The 14,843-nt window shown below is 42.6% G+C and overlaps 1 protein-coding gene across 3 annotated transcripts; it reads left to right on the forward strand.

Annotated features, from left to right (window-relative positions):
* The first annotated feature begins 5,062 nt into the window (after nt 1-5,062).
* On the forward strand, nt 5,063-14,273 carry LOC137443355 (glutathione S-transferase 3-like). 3 transcript variants are annotated; one of them, XM_068142957.1, is made up of 4 exons: nt 5,063-5,206; nt 11,630-11,771; nt 12,858-12,989; nt 13,513-14,272. In XM_068142957.1, the coding sequence occupies exons 2-4, from the start codon at nt 11,637-11,639 to the stop codon at nt 13,654-13,656; spliced, it is 411 nt and encodes a 136-aa protein (XP_067999058.1). In that variant the 5' UTR covers nt 5,063-5,206; nt 11,630-11,636; the 3' UTR covers nt 13,657-14,272. The 3 variants fall into 3 exon arrangements, with proteins under 3 accessions (XP_067999058.1, XP_067999059.1, XP_067999057.1); XM_068142958.1 differs by lacking the exon at nt 5,063-5,206 and adding an exon at nt 7,345-7,411; XM_068142956.1 differs by lacking the exon at nt 5,063-5,206 and having other exon boundaries at nt 11,122-11,771; nt 13,513-14,273.
* Nucleotides 14,274-14,843: the final 570 nt, after the last annotated feature.

The raw sequence follows: 14,843 nt of genomic DNA on the forward strand, positions 1-14,843 counted from the left end.
CAAATTTACTGATGATGGACTCAATGCCCTCATCCAGATCATCAATAAAGATGTTAAAGAGGATGGGGCCCAGCACTGATCCTTGGGGCACACCACTAGTGACTGGCCACCAGCTGGATGTGGCACCATTCACCACCACTCTCTGGGCTCGGCCCTCCAGCCAGTTCCTAACCCATCGCAGTGTGCTCCCATCCAAGCCATGGGCTGACAGCTTGGCCAGGAGTTTGCTATGGGGGACGGTGTCAAAGGCCTTGCTGAGGTCCAGGTAGACTACATCCACAGGCTCACCCACATCCACCAGGCAGGTCACCTGATCATAGAAGGAGATCAGGTTGGTCAGGCAGGACCTGCCCTTCCTAAATCCATGCTGGCTAGGGCTGATCCCTTGGCCATCCTCTAAGTGCTGTGTTATTGCACTCAGGATGACCTGTTCCATGATCTTGCCTGGCACTGAGGTCAGGCTGACAGGCCTATAATTCCCTGGCTCATCCAACCGGCCCTTCTTGTGGATGGGCACCACGTTGGCCAGCTTCCAGTCCTCTGGGACATCTCCAGTGAGCCAGGACTGCTGAAAAATGATGGAGAGCGGTTTGGCCAGCTCCTCTGACAGCTCCCTCAGCACCCTAGGATGGATCCCATCTGGTCCCATGGACTTGTGGGGATCCAGGCGGCTGAGCAGATCACCAACTACCCCATTTTGGAACAGTGGAAAACTATGCTGCTCCCTGGCTCCTTCTGCCAGCTCTGGAGGCCAGCTGTCTGGAAGACATTCTGTCCTGCTAGTAAAAATTGAGGCAAAGAAGGTGTTAAGTATCTCTGCCTTTTCCTCATCCCTTATCACAACGTTCCCCTCCGTGTCCACCAAGGAGTGGAGGTTGTCTCTGCCCTTCCTCTTGCTATTAATGTATTTAGATCTTCACTTACAATGTAAAAAATATGTCAGCTTCTGTAGATTTGGCCCCTGGGCACTACTGGGAAAAAAATGGGACCTTGCCTGATCCTCTTGACAAAAACGTTCTAAAATTAGGTTGATTTCAAAGGAGCTGATGTAGCTTTTTGAAGACCAGTTTATAAGTTTATCTGTTTGTGAGATAAAATTAAATATCAAGTTTTACAGAAAAGAAAATAGCCCTATAATCTGGTTTAAATCTGTGCTGGAAAGGAATGCCAGAGTCTATCCATTAGCAAAAGATTCATTCAGATCACAGTTAGCATTTGGCTGCACCTCCGTCTACAAAAGCAAGAGAAAACAGTACTCTGGAGAACACCCTTTATAGCTGCCTTTTGGAACAGCACCACCGAAGCTGAAGTGTGCTGTGAAAATGCATTTTCCTGCAGAAGTGTACAGAAATGCTCACCTTTCTGAGCTCATTCATGAACTGATCAGGCAGATTGTGTATTTGTGAGACTTAAATCCAGTCTAAACAGATCAGAGCAGGTATGGTTCTCAGTACCTGCCTATTTTGAAGGAATTGCATGGGTAGTGTGTCAGGGTGACTCCTTCTGTGGGATTTGCTGGCACTGTGGACTGGAGGCTGATAACACACACTGGTCTTTGCAGCACTTCCCATGAAGAACATGGGACTTCAAGGAAACTGTACCCTAGAGCTGGCTGCTGGCTCAGTGCTGTGAGGAGCACTGGCCACTGTTTGCTTTTATGGGCTCAGTTCACAGTGAGACAAAAAAGGAGCAAAAGTGTCTGTGCATTGAAAAAAAACATACATGTAAGACTTACACATGCCAAGGACACGTTATGTGTCCAGCTACTCTGTTATTTGTTCATGGCAGATACTAACTCCAAACCATACCTAAATGCTTCCAAAGCAGTGGTGCTAATTCAGCGCAGTAAAATAAAGCAGCCATTGAATTTCTAAAGCACACACTGGTGATATCTTTGGGTGAGGGGAAAGGGAAATATGTATATTTGTATTAGAAATTGAATGACAGTTGTATCTCATGATGGAAAAAAATAACTGTATTTACATCTGGATATATTTTAATTTATCACTGGATAATTGGGCTCAAGAGGGAATACTCTGAACCTATCCCATGTATGCCTGGACCTAAATAGGTAATTAACCAACCTGTTCCATATGTTTAATTCCTACTAGTGGAAACAAGATTAACAATCACAAGACCAGGCTGCTGAGACTTGGATTCATTCTACTTAACCACAGGCACCTAAGTGTGAGCTTCTTTGTTTTGACCTGACTTGTTAAACCACTGGTGAGTGATAATCATCTCCAGAGAAATTTGGCTTACCTGTGAACTTCATAGCCTTCTGGAGATGCCTGTGTCTCTCCACTAAAGGTAGAGACTGCTCCACATATTTAAAATAATACAGGATGAATCTGAACTTGGCCTGTAACCTTTGAGAATTTACCAGCCGTGCAGTGTATTTTTTTCACTAGCATTCAAGTTTTGGTCAGTCCAGCAAAAAGGAGAATAAGTAGTAGTTGGTTTTGCATATCTCCCCCTTTCCCAGGTTAAAGCCTCTGTTTTGGAAAGAAGCTAATAATCTTGATAAGCAGAATCACTTTTGCTAGTTTTAACTTAGTGCTATGGAAAATCAGCAAAGTGTAATGGCAGCACTTGCAGCCTTTGCTAAAATAAATTCCTACTGAAGTTGGAGAAAGTTCTTTCTGAGTATGGACTGAGTTGACTGAGCTGTGTATTTTACTGTGCTGTCACAGTGTGCAGTACAGATATGGAAGAGATGTAGGGCTTTCTTGTACTGCAATCTGGATGAGTAGCATATCTGAGAATTTATCCTATGTAACCTACTATTATGTGGTTTAATATTTAGCAGCATCTTTATGCAAAATGTTTTTTAGCATTCTACTTTTTACATTTTCTCAGGCTTATGCATAACATGTAGTAATGACTGTTGGAAAGAAAGGAGCAGAATAGTGGACTCATTCACTTCTGTCATCCAGATTTTCCTAAAAGCATTGTGTAAGTGCCATGATGTTAGCAAAAGAATATTCCCAAGCCAGAAAACCCACTTCCATGGTATTTCTCTGTCTAATAAGGCTGCTGATATGAGCAGGATATTTCATATTGAAAGGAGATTTTTGAACTGAGATGGAAGGAGGGAGTAGAATTGTCAGTAAAGAAATAACAGTTCTTGTTTATTCAGTAGTTTTGTTCAAAAATACCATAAATGTTTCTTTCATTCCTTCTGTCTCCTGCCCAGAATAAAAGTACTCCTGAAGAACTATTGACTGAGTAGAGTCTTGATATATTTTTCTAGCTTTAATAAAAGCCCCTCCCGTCTTCCTTACCCATCCCACCTCTTTTGCTAACTGTTCAAGTGGCTTAAAATTAATTGTGGAGGTGATGGCCTAGACGAAAAATGCATTTACATATGCAAGGATGCCCGATTGTAACTGGCATGTGTGTTGCCAGTGTCACTGAAGATAATAAAAAGTGCTTTTATAAGTATAGTAGTAGTAAAAGAGCTGGGGAGGATGTCCACCCACTACTGGATGCAGGAGGAAACCTGGTGACCAAAGACAAGGAAAAGGCTGAGCTGCTAAACAGCTACTTTGCCTCAGTGTTTGTCAGTGTGTCCAGGTGGCCAAGGAAGCCAACAGCATCCTGGCTTGTATTAGAAATACTGTGGCCAGCAGGAACAGGGAAGTGATCATCCCCCTGTACTCAGCACTGGTGAGGCCACATCTAAAATACTGTGTTCAGTTCTGGGCCCATCACTATAGGGAGGATATTGAAGTGCTGGAGCATGTCCAGAGAAGGGCAGCAAGGCTTGTGAAGGTCCTGGAACACACAAGCTACAAGGAGTGGCTGAGGGAGCTGGGGTTATTCAGTCTAGAGAAGAGGAGGCTGAAGGGAGACCTCGCCCTCTACAGCTACCTGAAGGGAAGTTGGAGCACGGAGGAGGCAAGCCTCTTCTGCTTGGTGTAAAGTGACAGGACTAGAGGAAATGATTACAAGCTGCACCAGGGGAGGTTTAGCCTGGATGTTAGGAAATACTTCACTGAAAGGGTTATCAAACATTGGAATGAATGGTCTGGCCAGGGCAGTGGAGTCACCATCCCTGAAGGTGTTTAAGCAGGATGTGGACCTGGTGCTTGGGGACATGGTTTAGTGCTGGGTCAAGGGTTGAATTCTCTTCCAACTGGATGTATTCTGTGATTCTGTAAGTTGAGGAGCTCAAAGACTGTAGGTGACTAGGGGGTGGAAGGGGGAGAAATGATAAACTGAGCATTGCCATCTACAGAGATGGAAACAAACATTGGTTATTTAAATTAGTGCTGCACATAAGCACAAAACAATGGCAGACTGCCCCATGCAGTGCCTCACTTGGATGTGTCTGCAGTCTTGGAAGCTTGACTACCCTACGTTCTCTCTCCCACAAATGGACCTTGAGCTTTCAGGGGAGCGCAGCTACCGTATACCCTTGACCGATGAACGGTACCGTCTTTATCGGGGAAGGTCGTCCTCTTCGACCGAGCGCGCAGCTTCGGGAGGGACGCACATGGAGCGGTGAGGGAGGAAGGGGACACCCGCCTAGCCAGCCAGATCAGCCGAATCAACCCTGGCGATCAATGGGGTGACAGATGTCGCAGCCAGATCGCCCTCACATCCAGAACTTAGAAGCATTTGCTGTATTATATAAGGAACAAGAATTCAACTCTCTTAACGTTATAGCGATGCCATCAATATTAAAATTCGGTGCCACACGTTAAGAAATTATCTCTCAGTAAAGGATGCGTTTTAGAATACAATAGCTCGGCAGTTTAGTTGCTTATTTTCCTGAATTTTTTTTTTTTTTTAAACTCCCTGAAGCCTTTGCGAAATATGCAGAGTAGCGGCTTAGTATTGGCGACTTCCCCGCTTATCACCGCCTCCTAGCAGAGTGGCGGCTTCCGATTGGTGGCTGCCGCCTGCATAGTGCTGTGGCTGGGAGGGGCCGCAGCGGCTGCGGCCGGTAGTGGGCTTACAGCTGGGTTCTGTTTGTTGTGATTTCTGCTCCACTTCCCCACCTAATTCGTGTGGCTAGCGTGAGTTTCTGTGATTTCTCTTTTCCCGTCATCACTCTGCTGTCTTCTGGCTTGCTTGGCTCCCGCGGTATGCTAGCATGCGGGCGTCTGATCAGATGACTTCCCTGAGCGCAGGCTGCTCACCCTGGGCCTAAGGAACGCTTCTACAAGAAGCGTGTACTCCAGCATTTCTCATTTCTTAGGTAAGGGCTTGCTCTGTGCCGCTCTGCCTTCAAGACCTTTCCCCACGGCCAACTGTTCCTATTTGATAACGTAAACCACTCCTCATGGTCAGTCTGTGGAGAACTTGTTGCCCAGGAGGCTACTTGCTGTCAGACACTGAGCAGGGGACTTCCCTTCCAGGTTGGTTGTTACATGATGCAAAGTAGGAAAGAGCAGCTGCTGTTGAGCTGAAAGTTGCAGAATGCAAGCAGTGAGTATTGGGTCCTGAAGTCCTGGATCTACAAGACATGCTGAGCACAGGTGGTCTGGTAGTCCTTTTCCACCAGTGTTCTGGTGTATGTGGCCAGCATGGGAATGATGACTTTTTGCACAGATACTGATGTTCCCTTTTTCTCCCTGTTAGCCCAGGTGGCCTTCATAAATCACAATAAGAGAGTAAATTCAGATCCTTTTTTCCTAAAGTCCCTTTTGTGCTTAAGATAAGAGGCTGAGGGGAATGGCCAACAACCTTCCTGCAATTGCAGCTCCTTATTGCAAATTGCTGTTTTTCCTTCTGCTGATAACAGTGGGGAGGGGAGAAGATCTTTGCCCATCTCTAGGGTGCTCTTTTCTCAGTTCACAAGTTGGCCTTACTCTTCAAATATTGTATGTCAGGCTCAGTCTAAAGCTTGTTTTACAAGACAAGCATCCATCCTGTCTTTACCTTCCATTTGCCTTTGCTGCACTGATGTGTGCTTGGCAACAGTGGCTTGGTTATCTCCTGTGATATCATTTAGCCTGATGGAAGCATATCTTAGGAAGATGCACTGAAGAAAAAGTGCCCTTCATGCTGTTTTAATTTTCTGACCTTCAAGTTAAAAATTGGTTTTGGCTTCTTTTTCTTCTGTTAGCACTATAGATACAACTCAGCAATGGTTTAGTTCCTATGAAGAGATGGAGGCCCCTAAGGAGAGGCATGAAGGGCTGAATAGCCTGGCTTGATTTGAATTCCCGTGGTAGATGCAGTCTTGTATTTTGTGTTCTGTTTTCATGCCTATTGGCTAACAAGCAGATAGCTTGCCTTTTGTGTGGTTAAGGGCTTTCAAAGGTTCATTTTTTGCTCTCCTCTTACGAAACAGCTCTTGAAACATTGGGAACTAGAGGTTATTGTTTGTTTGCCAACAGCCTCTTTTCCAGAATTATTTGGACCGTGGACTGGAGTGACAAGAAATCTTCCTACAGAGGGAAAACAGCTCTTAGCTGCAACAAGGAGCTCCTGTTGCAGAGTACTGTGCATAAAATGCTAGTATGATGAAATTTGATGCTCCTTTGGCTTATAGCTGTTCAATAGAATGTAGTTCCTGATGAGACCTAAGCACAAGTCTATTAAAAAAATAACAATAGGTTGCTTTGTTAAGCTATTCAAGAATTAAATTGCTGGTTGCAAAGCATGGTGTATTTTATCACCATGATGGTTCAGAACGCTTTCCTTTGCAACAGGGCTTATTAATAGAAAGAAATATGACAAGTAGAAGCAGAAGTAGTGCAGAAGTCTGAATCTTTGTATTTTAATTTGGGGTTTACAGAAGAAACTGGTTATTCTTTTGATGTTTCCACCAATTCTAGATCACTCACTTACCCTGGATCACCACAGCTAGAAAGAAAAATGAGAGGCCTTGAAAATATGTTCCCATACTGCACCAAAGTATGCATAGAATTGATGTTTAGATACTTTTGGCATTCTTTAATATAAGGACTGACAGATTTGGGGGGGAAAAAAAAAAAGGCCCAGTGCCTCTTCTCCCCTTTAACTGAAACTTGGCTTTCAGTGGCAATTGAGTTAACTCTGGTGCTTACATCTTCTGAAATGTTTTAAGGATTTCCTCAGTCATGACTTAATATTTTTCAGTTATCTACTACTTAGCAACTTGGTGCTTACTTTTAATGAATTTCAGGGAAACAAGAAGACTATGAAACACTGTGACTCAACTGTACAGCATAAAACCAAATCAGTTTAGACTGAAACTTTATTGAAATGTTTTGTCAAAAATGAACTTACATTTTTATGTGAGTGACCTGTCAGCCAGCTGCCATTGGGTTGTATTGTTATTAACTTAGTATCTTTTACAGCTGTTTTAGGTAACAGGAAGTCTGAAGTCATGGCTGGAAAACCAAAACTTTACTACTTTAATGGAAGAGGTGGGATGGAGTCAATTTGCTGGTTGTTAGCTGCGGCTGGGGTTGAGGTTTGTTTTAATGTTTTTAACTTTAAGCTGCTTTGAGGTAGACCACAAGTTATTAACTGTGGCAATGCCAGCGACGAGCAGTGTGAGCAATCTGGCAGTGCAGGCCTAGAGCCTGACATGGTGGTAGGCCATGCTCAGCATAAGTGCAGAGCCAGCTAGCAGTGTAGAAAAACAGTGCTGTGCCTGCAACATGTAACTAAAACAGGGCACTGGTAGCTATAAAGATGGACAGTTATCTTGGGACAACAGGACATGCACCTGCATCAACAACCTCGTTGTGTCATTAGTAGTTGGACCAATAATCTATAGTAGTGCGATGTGTGGTCATCATAGGGAACCAATGAAGCCATGCCAACAAGGCACTCCGAGTTTAGATAAGTTGTAGAAGTTCCCTTGCTACGCACTCCTGCCTTTCCTTTCTCCTCCTCTTCTATGCTTTACTTTACTGTGCTATACTCACACCATAGGCCTGCACCATAGGCCTGCAATACTGGAACAATAAAGGAACAATACTTGATCATATTGGTCAGCCGTATTGATTCCAATCTCCGTCGCCCCCATAATTAACAACAGAAAAAGGCATCCCAAGATGAAGTAAGAAAAGAGCTTTGGCTCTTCAGGCACACACAAGTCTGGCTTCAGTTACATGTATTCTGGGCAGTGACACTGTAAACCAGTTTCTTGCTTAATGCCAGACTTCATAATGCTTAATTAAGCATTCAATTACTGACCCAAGACCTGTTGACCTGAACGATAGATGTGTTCATGGCGTAACAAGTACTATCTGTGCCAAACAAAACAGTGATGAATTTACCTTCTCTAGTCTTTTTGTTTTCCGTTGGATGCTCACCCACCAGTTTTATTTTTCATTCCACTGGCTGTATCCTCCACAATAAGCTATAGCTCAAAATATGTTTGGTCTTATTTGCATCATTTAGTGGAGGCTTACCAGGGTGAAGTAAACAAACCTACCCGTATGTGTATGGAAATTAGAAATCTCAGAGCAGGAAGAAAAATACTTGGATAAACCAAGAAGAAAGACACCACTTTTAAATATATATTTTTTTAAATGGATTGTAATTTACTTATTAATTTGATATTTATCTTGATACCTTGGTGAGTCAGTTTGAGGACAGAAAGGACTAGTAGCTTCTCTGAGTGTTCTCTTTTTATGGTAGGCTGTTACACTTCATATGGTTACCCATTTTTCAAAAAGACCACCAGTCTTCATTTGAAGACTTTATAGAAGACCCAAGTGGCTTCTTCTTGTATCATTTGTTCCTGTGTTTTAATTCTTTCTCTCTCTTTCTTTCTTTTTAATTAACTCCCCTACACACCCCATGCTGACAGATACCAATTATTACATTTCTCTTAGGGATATTCTTTTCCCAGCTTTTCATCAGCAGAAACCTGGGTTCTGAATTTCAGGCTCTGTGATCACAGTTACAGTGGTTCAACACTGACACTGTATTAGTATGCTGAATCTTCTGGGATTTCCCTAATACACCAAGTCTTAATTATTAGCATAAGTTACACAGATGTTATGAGAGAGATTGAGGAACTGATTGACTAGTAAAGCATCTAACTTTAATTGATACTTTACAGTAAGCTGTCATGAAGCAATGCAAATGGTTGAATTACCTGAGACAGGTTCAGGGAAGTAACAAAAAGGATGTTGACTTGCTGGAACAAGTCCAGAGAAGGGCAACAAAGTTGGTGAGGGGTTTGGAACACAAGCCCTATGAGGAAAGACTGAGGGAGCTGGGGTTGCTTAGCCTGGAGAAGAGACGACTCAGGGGTGACGTTATTGCTCTCTACAACTACCTGAAGGGAGGTTGTAGACAGGCGGATGATGGTCTCTTCTCCCAGGCAGCCAGTACCAGAACAAGAGGACACAGTCTCAGACTGTGCCAGGGGAGGTTTAGGTTGGATGTTAGGAAGAAGTTCTATACAGAGAGAGTGATTGCCCATTGGAATGGGCTGCCTGGGGAGGTGGTGGAGTCGCCGTCATTGGAGGTTTTCAGGAGGAGACTTGATGGGTGTTGCAGTTTGAGCTGGGTGCCCCCCTGCAATGTTTACTTCCTGTGTCCAGAAGTCCAGCCCAGAGGGGTGGACACAGGAAATGATGTAGTATTTCATACCACAATCCTTTGCACCACTATAAGATCCAGTGCGGAGTCTAGCACTTTCTCTTTTCTCCCTCCTCCATCAGCCGGTAACTACGGGAGATGTCTCCTGGCTAGGCCCAAGGCCACGGGGGGATGGGCAGTCTCAGATCTGGCCAGCTGAGACTAGCCTAGCAGTGGGAGGGAGAAGAAGGAGCCCTGGGGGTCTCGGGTGTACTCTCAGGTGGGGATGGGATCTCTCTGGGTCTGTTTTGGGATCTTTCTTTGTCACTGTGCTTTTGGCTTTCTGTAAAGGTTCACTGCTTTCTATTTAAACTTTCCATCACTTTTGCAATCCCTTTGTCTGAGTGTTTATTGTTGCCAGGGGTGGGGAAGGGGGCTGCCTCAACCCAGCACAATGGGATGCTTGGTGCCATGGGTTAGTTGTTTAGGTGGGTTGAATTGGTTGATGGGTTGGATGCGATGATCTTGAAGGTCTCTTCCAACCTGGTTTATTCTATGTAATGTAATAAAAAGAATGGACAGAAGCCTCAGTCATAGCTGCTTTGTTAATAAACGTTCATTTCCTGCCTGTAGTTTTCATTCCTTGCATATCTCTTCTTTCAAACAGCATTCTCTTCTGAGTTTTAGATCTAGGCTGGAGCCTGTTCCTGCTGTCTTAGAGCAAACATAAATGAAATTTATTTGTTGATTTGATTTTTTTGTACTAGGGGGAAGGGAGCATCCATGCTTCAAGTAGTTCCAGATTTAAGTACTTTGGATAGCTGGTCTTTACAGTGTAGAGGTACATTTTTAGACTGGATAGCTGCAGGAGAGAAGCTGGTATACAGTAAGCCTTGCAGGAATATCTGATAGCTTCTTATTGCACATAATGTGGTTAATCCTTACAAAGGAAACTGTTGACTGACAACAAAAACTGCAGTTAGTCTTATTACAGAGCAGGAACTCAAGTCTCTTATATGGTGGTTGGTTAGAATACTGTTAGAGTATTTTACTCATATTCATGAGGAAAATTTAAATTTGACTTATGTCTATGTTGAGGGTTGGGGGAAAGGCCGGGCCTTCTCCCCCCCCCATAAGTAAAGGGAAGAAAATTGAAAGGAAAAAAAAATGCACAGCCGGATTAGCAAAGGAATGTGCTGTATTTACAAAGCAGTTTAGGGAACGCAGGGAAATATATACAGAATTTACAGTATTTATAATATATACAGAAATATACAACAAAGTGACACAGAAATGAGATTTTCCCTCCTCTGCTGAGGAGGGTTCCCCACCCCTGTATCCCCCTTCTCTCCCCTTTTCCCCAGAGAGGGTTAGAAAGAGAGAAAGAGAGCAAATGTTAATTAAAAGCAGTTAGGTGGTTATGTGTTAGAAGAGGCCTTATCTCTTCGGTCAGTCTGGCCGAAAGCCCAGAAAGCTGTGAGCTGCCGCAAGGAAGAAAAAGAAGTGCAGGACTGCCCAGGAGTCTCTGCTGTATTCCCAGTTCAAAGGTGCTTTCTAACAATCTACCAATGAAATTAGTTTAGATCTGTCTTTCGTTTATAAACATTCAGCCACAATGTCCCCTCTCTTAAAGGGACAGCCTCAAACAGTCACAGTCTACAGTACAAAACCTGCTGTCAGAGCTCTGGGAAAATGCGGAAAAAGGGACTATTTGAAAGACTGCTGTACTGATCATTAGCTAGGTGTGAAACCTGGTATAGTTCAGGTTTCCAACCCCATTATTAATCTGCTTATCACCACTTGAACTGTGGATGAAACCTTGAAGGTGGGATATATCCAGAAGACTAAGGCTGCTGGGAATTACTTTTTGTGGTGCTGTGTTTTTCTTCAGTGAATCTGCAGCAATTTGTAACACTAAAGTTAAACTCTTGCTAACTCTGTACAATCCTGTTTGATCGTGCACAGGGAGGCGAATACCAACACCACCTCAACTATGAGTGAATTTCCTGTGACTCTTTTTTTAACTGCAAAAATAATTTTCATTTGGGCAGGGGGGAATTCAACTTTTACTATCACAATATAAACCTAAGAAAACCCTGCTTATGAAGGTGCTTTCTTATTTAAGGTTTTTGTTTGCTTTGGTTTTAAGGATTGATATGTATGTTGGAGGAACTGATGATCTTATGATGCTCATTTTGATCTTCCCATTTTTATCGGCTGAAGATAAAGAGAAACAACTTGCTGTAATAGTTCAAAGGGCAACAAGCAGGTACTTCCCAGTATATGAAAAGGTATGTAGGAGGACTGTTTCCTAACATTGTTCTCGAAGGATAACAATGGGAACACTGAATATTTTACCAAAAGCAGATGAAACAGGAAGACTTTGGTGCAGTGCTATAAATGAGGACATCATACTTGGTCTGCAGATTGGAGAAATGAGAGAGAGGTCAGAGCAGTATGAGACAAGCTGGGGTGGGTAAAATGCAGAAATTCCTAAATAGGATCTAATGGGCATCAACACTCAGACTGAAGGGTCCAACTATCCCCTTTGGCTCAAAACTGTTACAATCCAATGAATGTGTAAACATAGCTATATTGTACAGTTAAAGTAGCAGCTTCCTAATTTTAGGAAACATGAAAATGTATAACTTGCATTGCAAAAGCAATGTGATCTTAGAATAGCTAATAGTCACTCTTATTTAATATTTCAAATACATGTACATGGTTTTTCTAACCACAACAATACACAGCTGTCACCTAGTGTGAGTAGTCTTCTGCTTAACCCGTACTGGAATCTTGGTGTTTCTCTAACTGATCCTTGGAGAGATGTGACCCAAGAGATGGTATCAGTGGAAATGAATATACATAAACAGGATACTCTGTCAGAAATAGCTAATTTTCTGCTTTAAAGACTAAAGGGAATACTTAAATATCAGCTGTCCTGTAGATAGATGGCTGCCAGTTCATTTAGTTCTAATGCTTTAGGCTGATCAACTCTCTTTTATATTTTCTATTTTGCCATTGAAAAAAATCAAGATTTATTAGGCTGAAAAGGAGTGAACACTGAGGAGGTATCTAACCCTGTAGCCCAGTACATGGTGATACCTAGGGCTATAGGAAGGAAGGACAGGTAAGACAAACCCTGAGATTCTAAATTGCCACTGTGAGGACTGCTCATGAGTATCCTGTAAAATGATGAGTTACTGCAGGCACTGGTCTGACATCCCTTCACTAGAAGTATCCCTAGCTGCATGGGAAAGATGAAAAGAAAACAAGAGCCAGGGAGTACTGTCCAAGACGGTGTGCCTGTGCATTTTGGAAACATCAACTCCAGCTGACTACCCACATCTAAATATTTTCATTTATGACACTTCTAGGTTTTGAAAGACCATGGGCAGAATTTTCTGGTTGGCAACAATTTTAGCTGGGCGGACATTCTTCTTCTTGAAGCCATTTTAATAGTAGAAGAAAAGAAGTCAGATGTGCTCTCAGGCTTTCCTCAATTACAGGTACCTTACATTAACATGACACTTATGTGGCTGGAATGTGATAAAGAATATTTCAAAGTCTGTTGGTGCATTGATAATTCCACAAAAGTGCATTTGTCACTCTTTTTGCTTTTCTTGCTTTAAGAAGAACCTTATAATACATTTTATGTGAAGAATCTATTAATTTCTGGCATAATCCCTGTAAAGATCTGAAGAAATTCACTCTCTTATTTTTCAGTTCTTAAAGCAGGAGATATTTTCTGTATCATGGGAAGTGACTTGAGTAAAACACAGATTTGAAACCACAGATAGCTGTTTCCATTTCATCCCATATCAATACACAACAGAGGGCTAGTTTATTACTGTTTAAAAATATAAAGGTTTAGAGTGAGGGGGAGTAAAATTCATCTATGGCTAAAATTATATTTCCTGTATTGCCTCCACACACAACTTTTTAAAGGGTATTTCACAAATCACTAAACTAGTTTTCTCATGTGCTACTTTCTGTCCTTTAAACACTTTGTACTTACTGTTTCCCTTTTAGACTTTTAAAAAAAGGATAAGCAGCATCCCCACAATAAAGAAGTTTCTAGAGCCAGGGAGCCAGAGAAAACCTGTTCCGGATGATAAATATGTGGAGACCATGAGGAGAGTTCTCCGCATGTACTATGACATAAAGGCGAATTAACGTGCCTGGCCAGCTACAACAACAGCTGTTGGGAGAGCTACCAGATGGCACTTCTACAATTATACTGCAGACACGTGGTGAAAAGGTCTTCCAAAGGAGTTTCATGGCAGTATCTCATCTCCTCTTACAAAATACTGTGACCTTTTGAGGCTGTGCCTTTAAGAAAGGGACAGTGCTGGGACACTCTGGCTGAATGTTTTGGAATAATAACGAAAACAATCAGATATTCTAAATGAATTTCATTCATAGATTGACCGTTTGAGGCTATGCCTTTAAGAAAGGGACACCATGGCCGAGTGTTTTATAAACAAAGGACAGGTCTAAACTAATTTCATTGGTGGATTGGTAGAAAGCAACTTTAAACTCTGAGTTCAGCAGAGACTTCAGGCAGTCTTGCTCTTCTTCTTCTTCCCCCTCCTTTCGCAGCTTACAGCTTCTGGGCCTTTGGCCAGACTGACCTTGGACAGATAAGGCCTCTACTAACATATTCTGCTTTAATTAACAATTGCTCTTTTTCTCTCTTTCTAAACCTCTTTGGGGAAAAAGGGGGAGAAAAGGGGTGTACAGGGGGGGAACCCTCCTCAGCAGAGGAGGGAATTTTGTTCCTCTATTACTTTGTTGTATATTTCTGTGTATATATTGTAAATACTATAAATTGTGTATATATTCCCCTGCATTTCCTAAACTGCTTTGTAAATATAGCACATTCTCTTGCTCATCCGGCTGTGCTTAGCTGTGGTTTTTTTCCCTTCACTTTGTGGGGGGGGAGAAGGCTAAGGCCTTCCCCTCAACCCTCGACATTTTTTTTCTTGGCTTCCCAACGTGCGGCAGATAAATAGCTTGATTTATTTCTTTATTGCTTTATTGATTTATTGCCTTATAGCCGGATTAGCAAAACATGAAGGTGCTGTGGATTTTAGAGCGCGTTTTCTTTCCAATTTTTGGGGCTCTGGTCTGCAGATATTGTTTGGGTTTGATTCTGGATTACCTGGGAAAATATTTGATGCGGACAATTTATTTGTGGTGTATGTATCGAGTCAAACTTCTGTATGCATGCTGCGTGAATTTCTTCTGGCCAGCGAGATACAGGAATGTGACTTCTAGCACTCTCCCGATTGAGATAAAAGAGTTTAAGATCCCAGTAGGAGAAAGAGTAACTTTAAATGATGGCTGGGATCCAAAGGTGA

The sequence above is a fragment of the Melanerpes formicivorus genome, unplaced genomic scaffold (assembly GCF_026170545.1).
Source record: "Melanerpes formicivorus ecotype bairdi unplaced genomic scaffold, bMelFor1.0.p_v2 SCAF_9, whole genome shotgun sequence".
Lineage (NCBI taxonomy): Eukaryota > Metazoa > Chordata > Aves > Piciformes > Picidae > Melanerpes > Melanerpes formicivorus.

Coding starts and splice junctions, on each gene's coding strand:
- LOC137443355 (XM_068142956.1), top strand. CDS start 11,583: ATGAAGGTGCTTTCTTATTTAAGGTTTTTGTTTGCTTTGGTTTTAAGG. Junction 11,772..12,857: donor ACTTCCCAGTATATGAAAAG/GTATGTAGGAGG, acceptor TGACACTTCTAG/GTTTTGAAAGACCATGGGCA. Junction 12,990..13,512: donor CAGGCTTTCCTCAATTACAG/GTACCTTACATT, acceptor TTTCCCTTTTAG/ACTTTTAAAAAAAGGATAAG.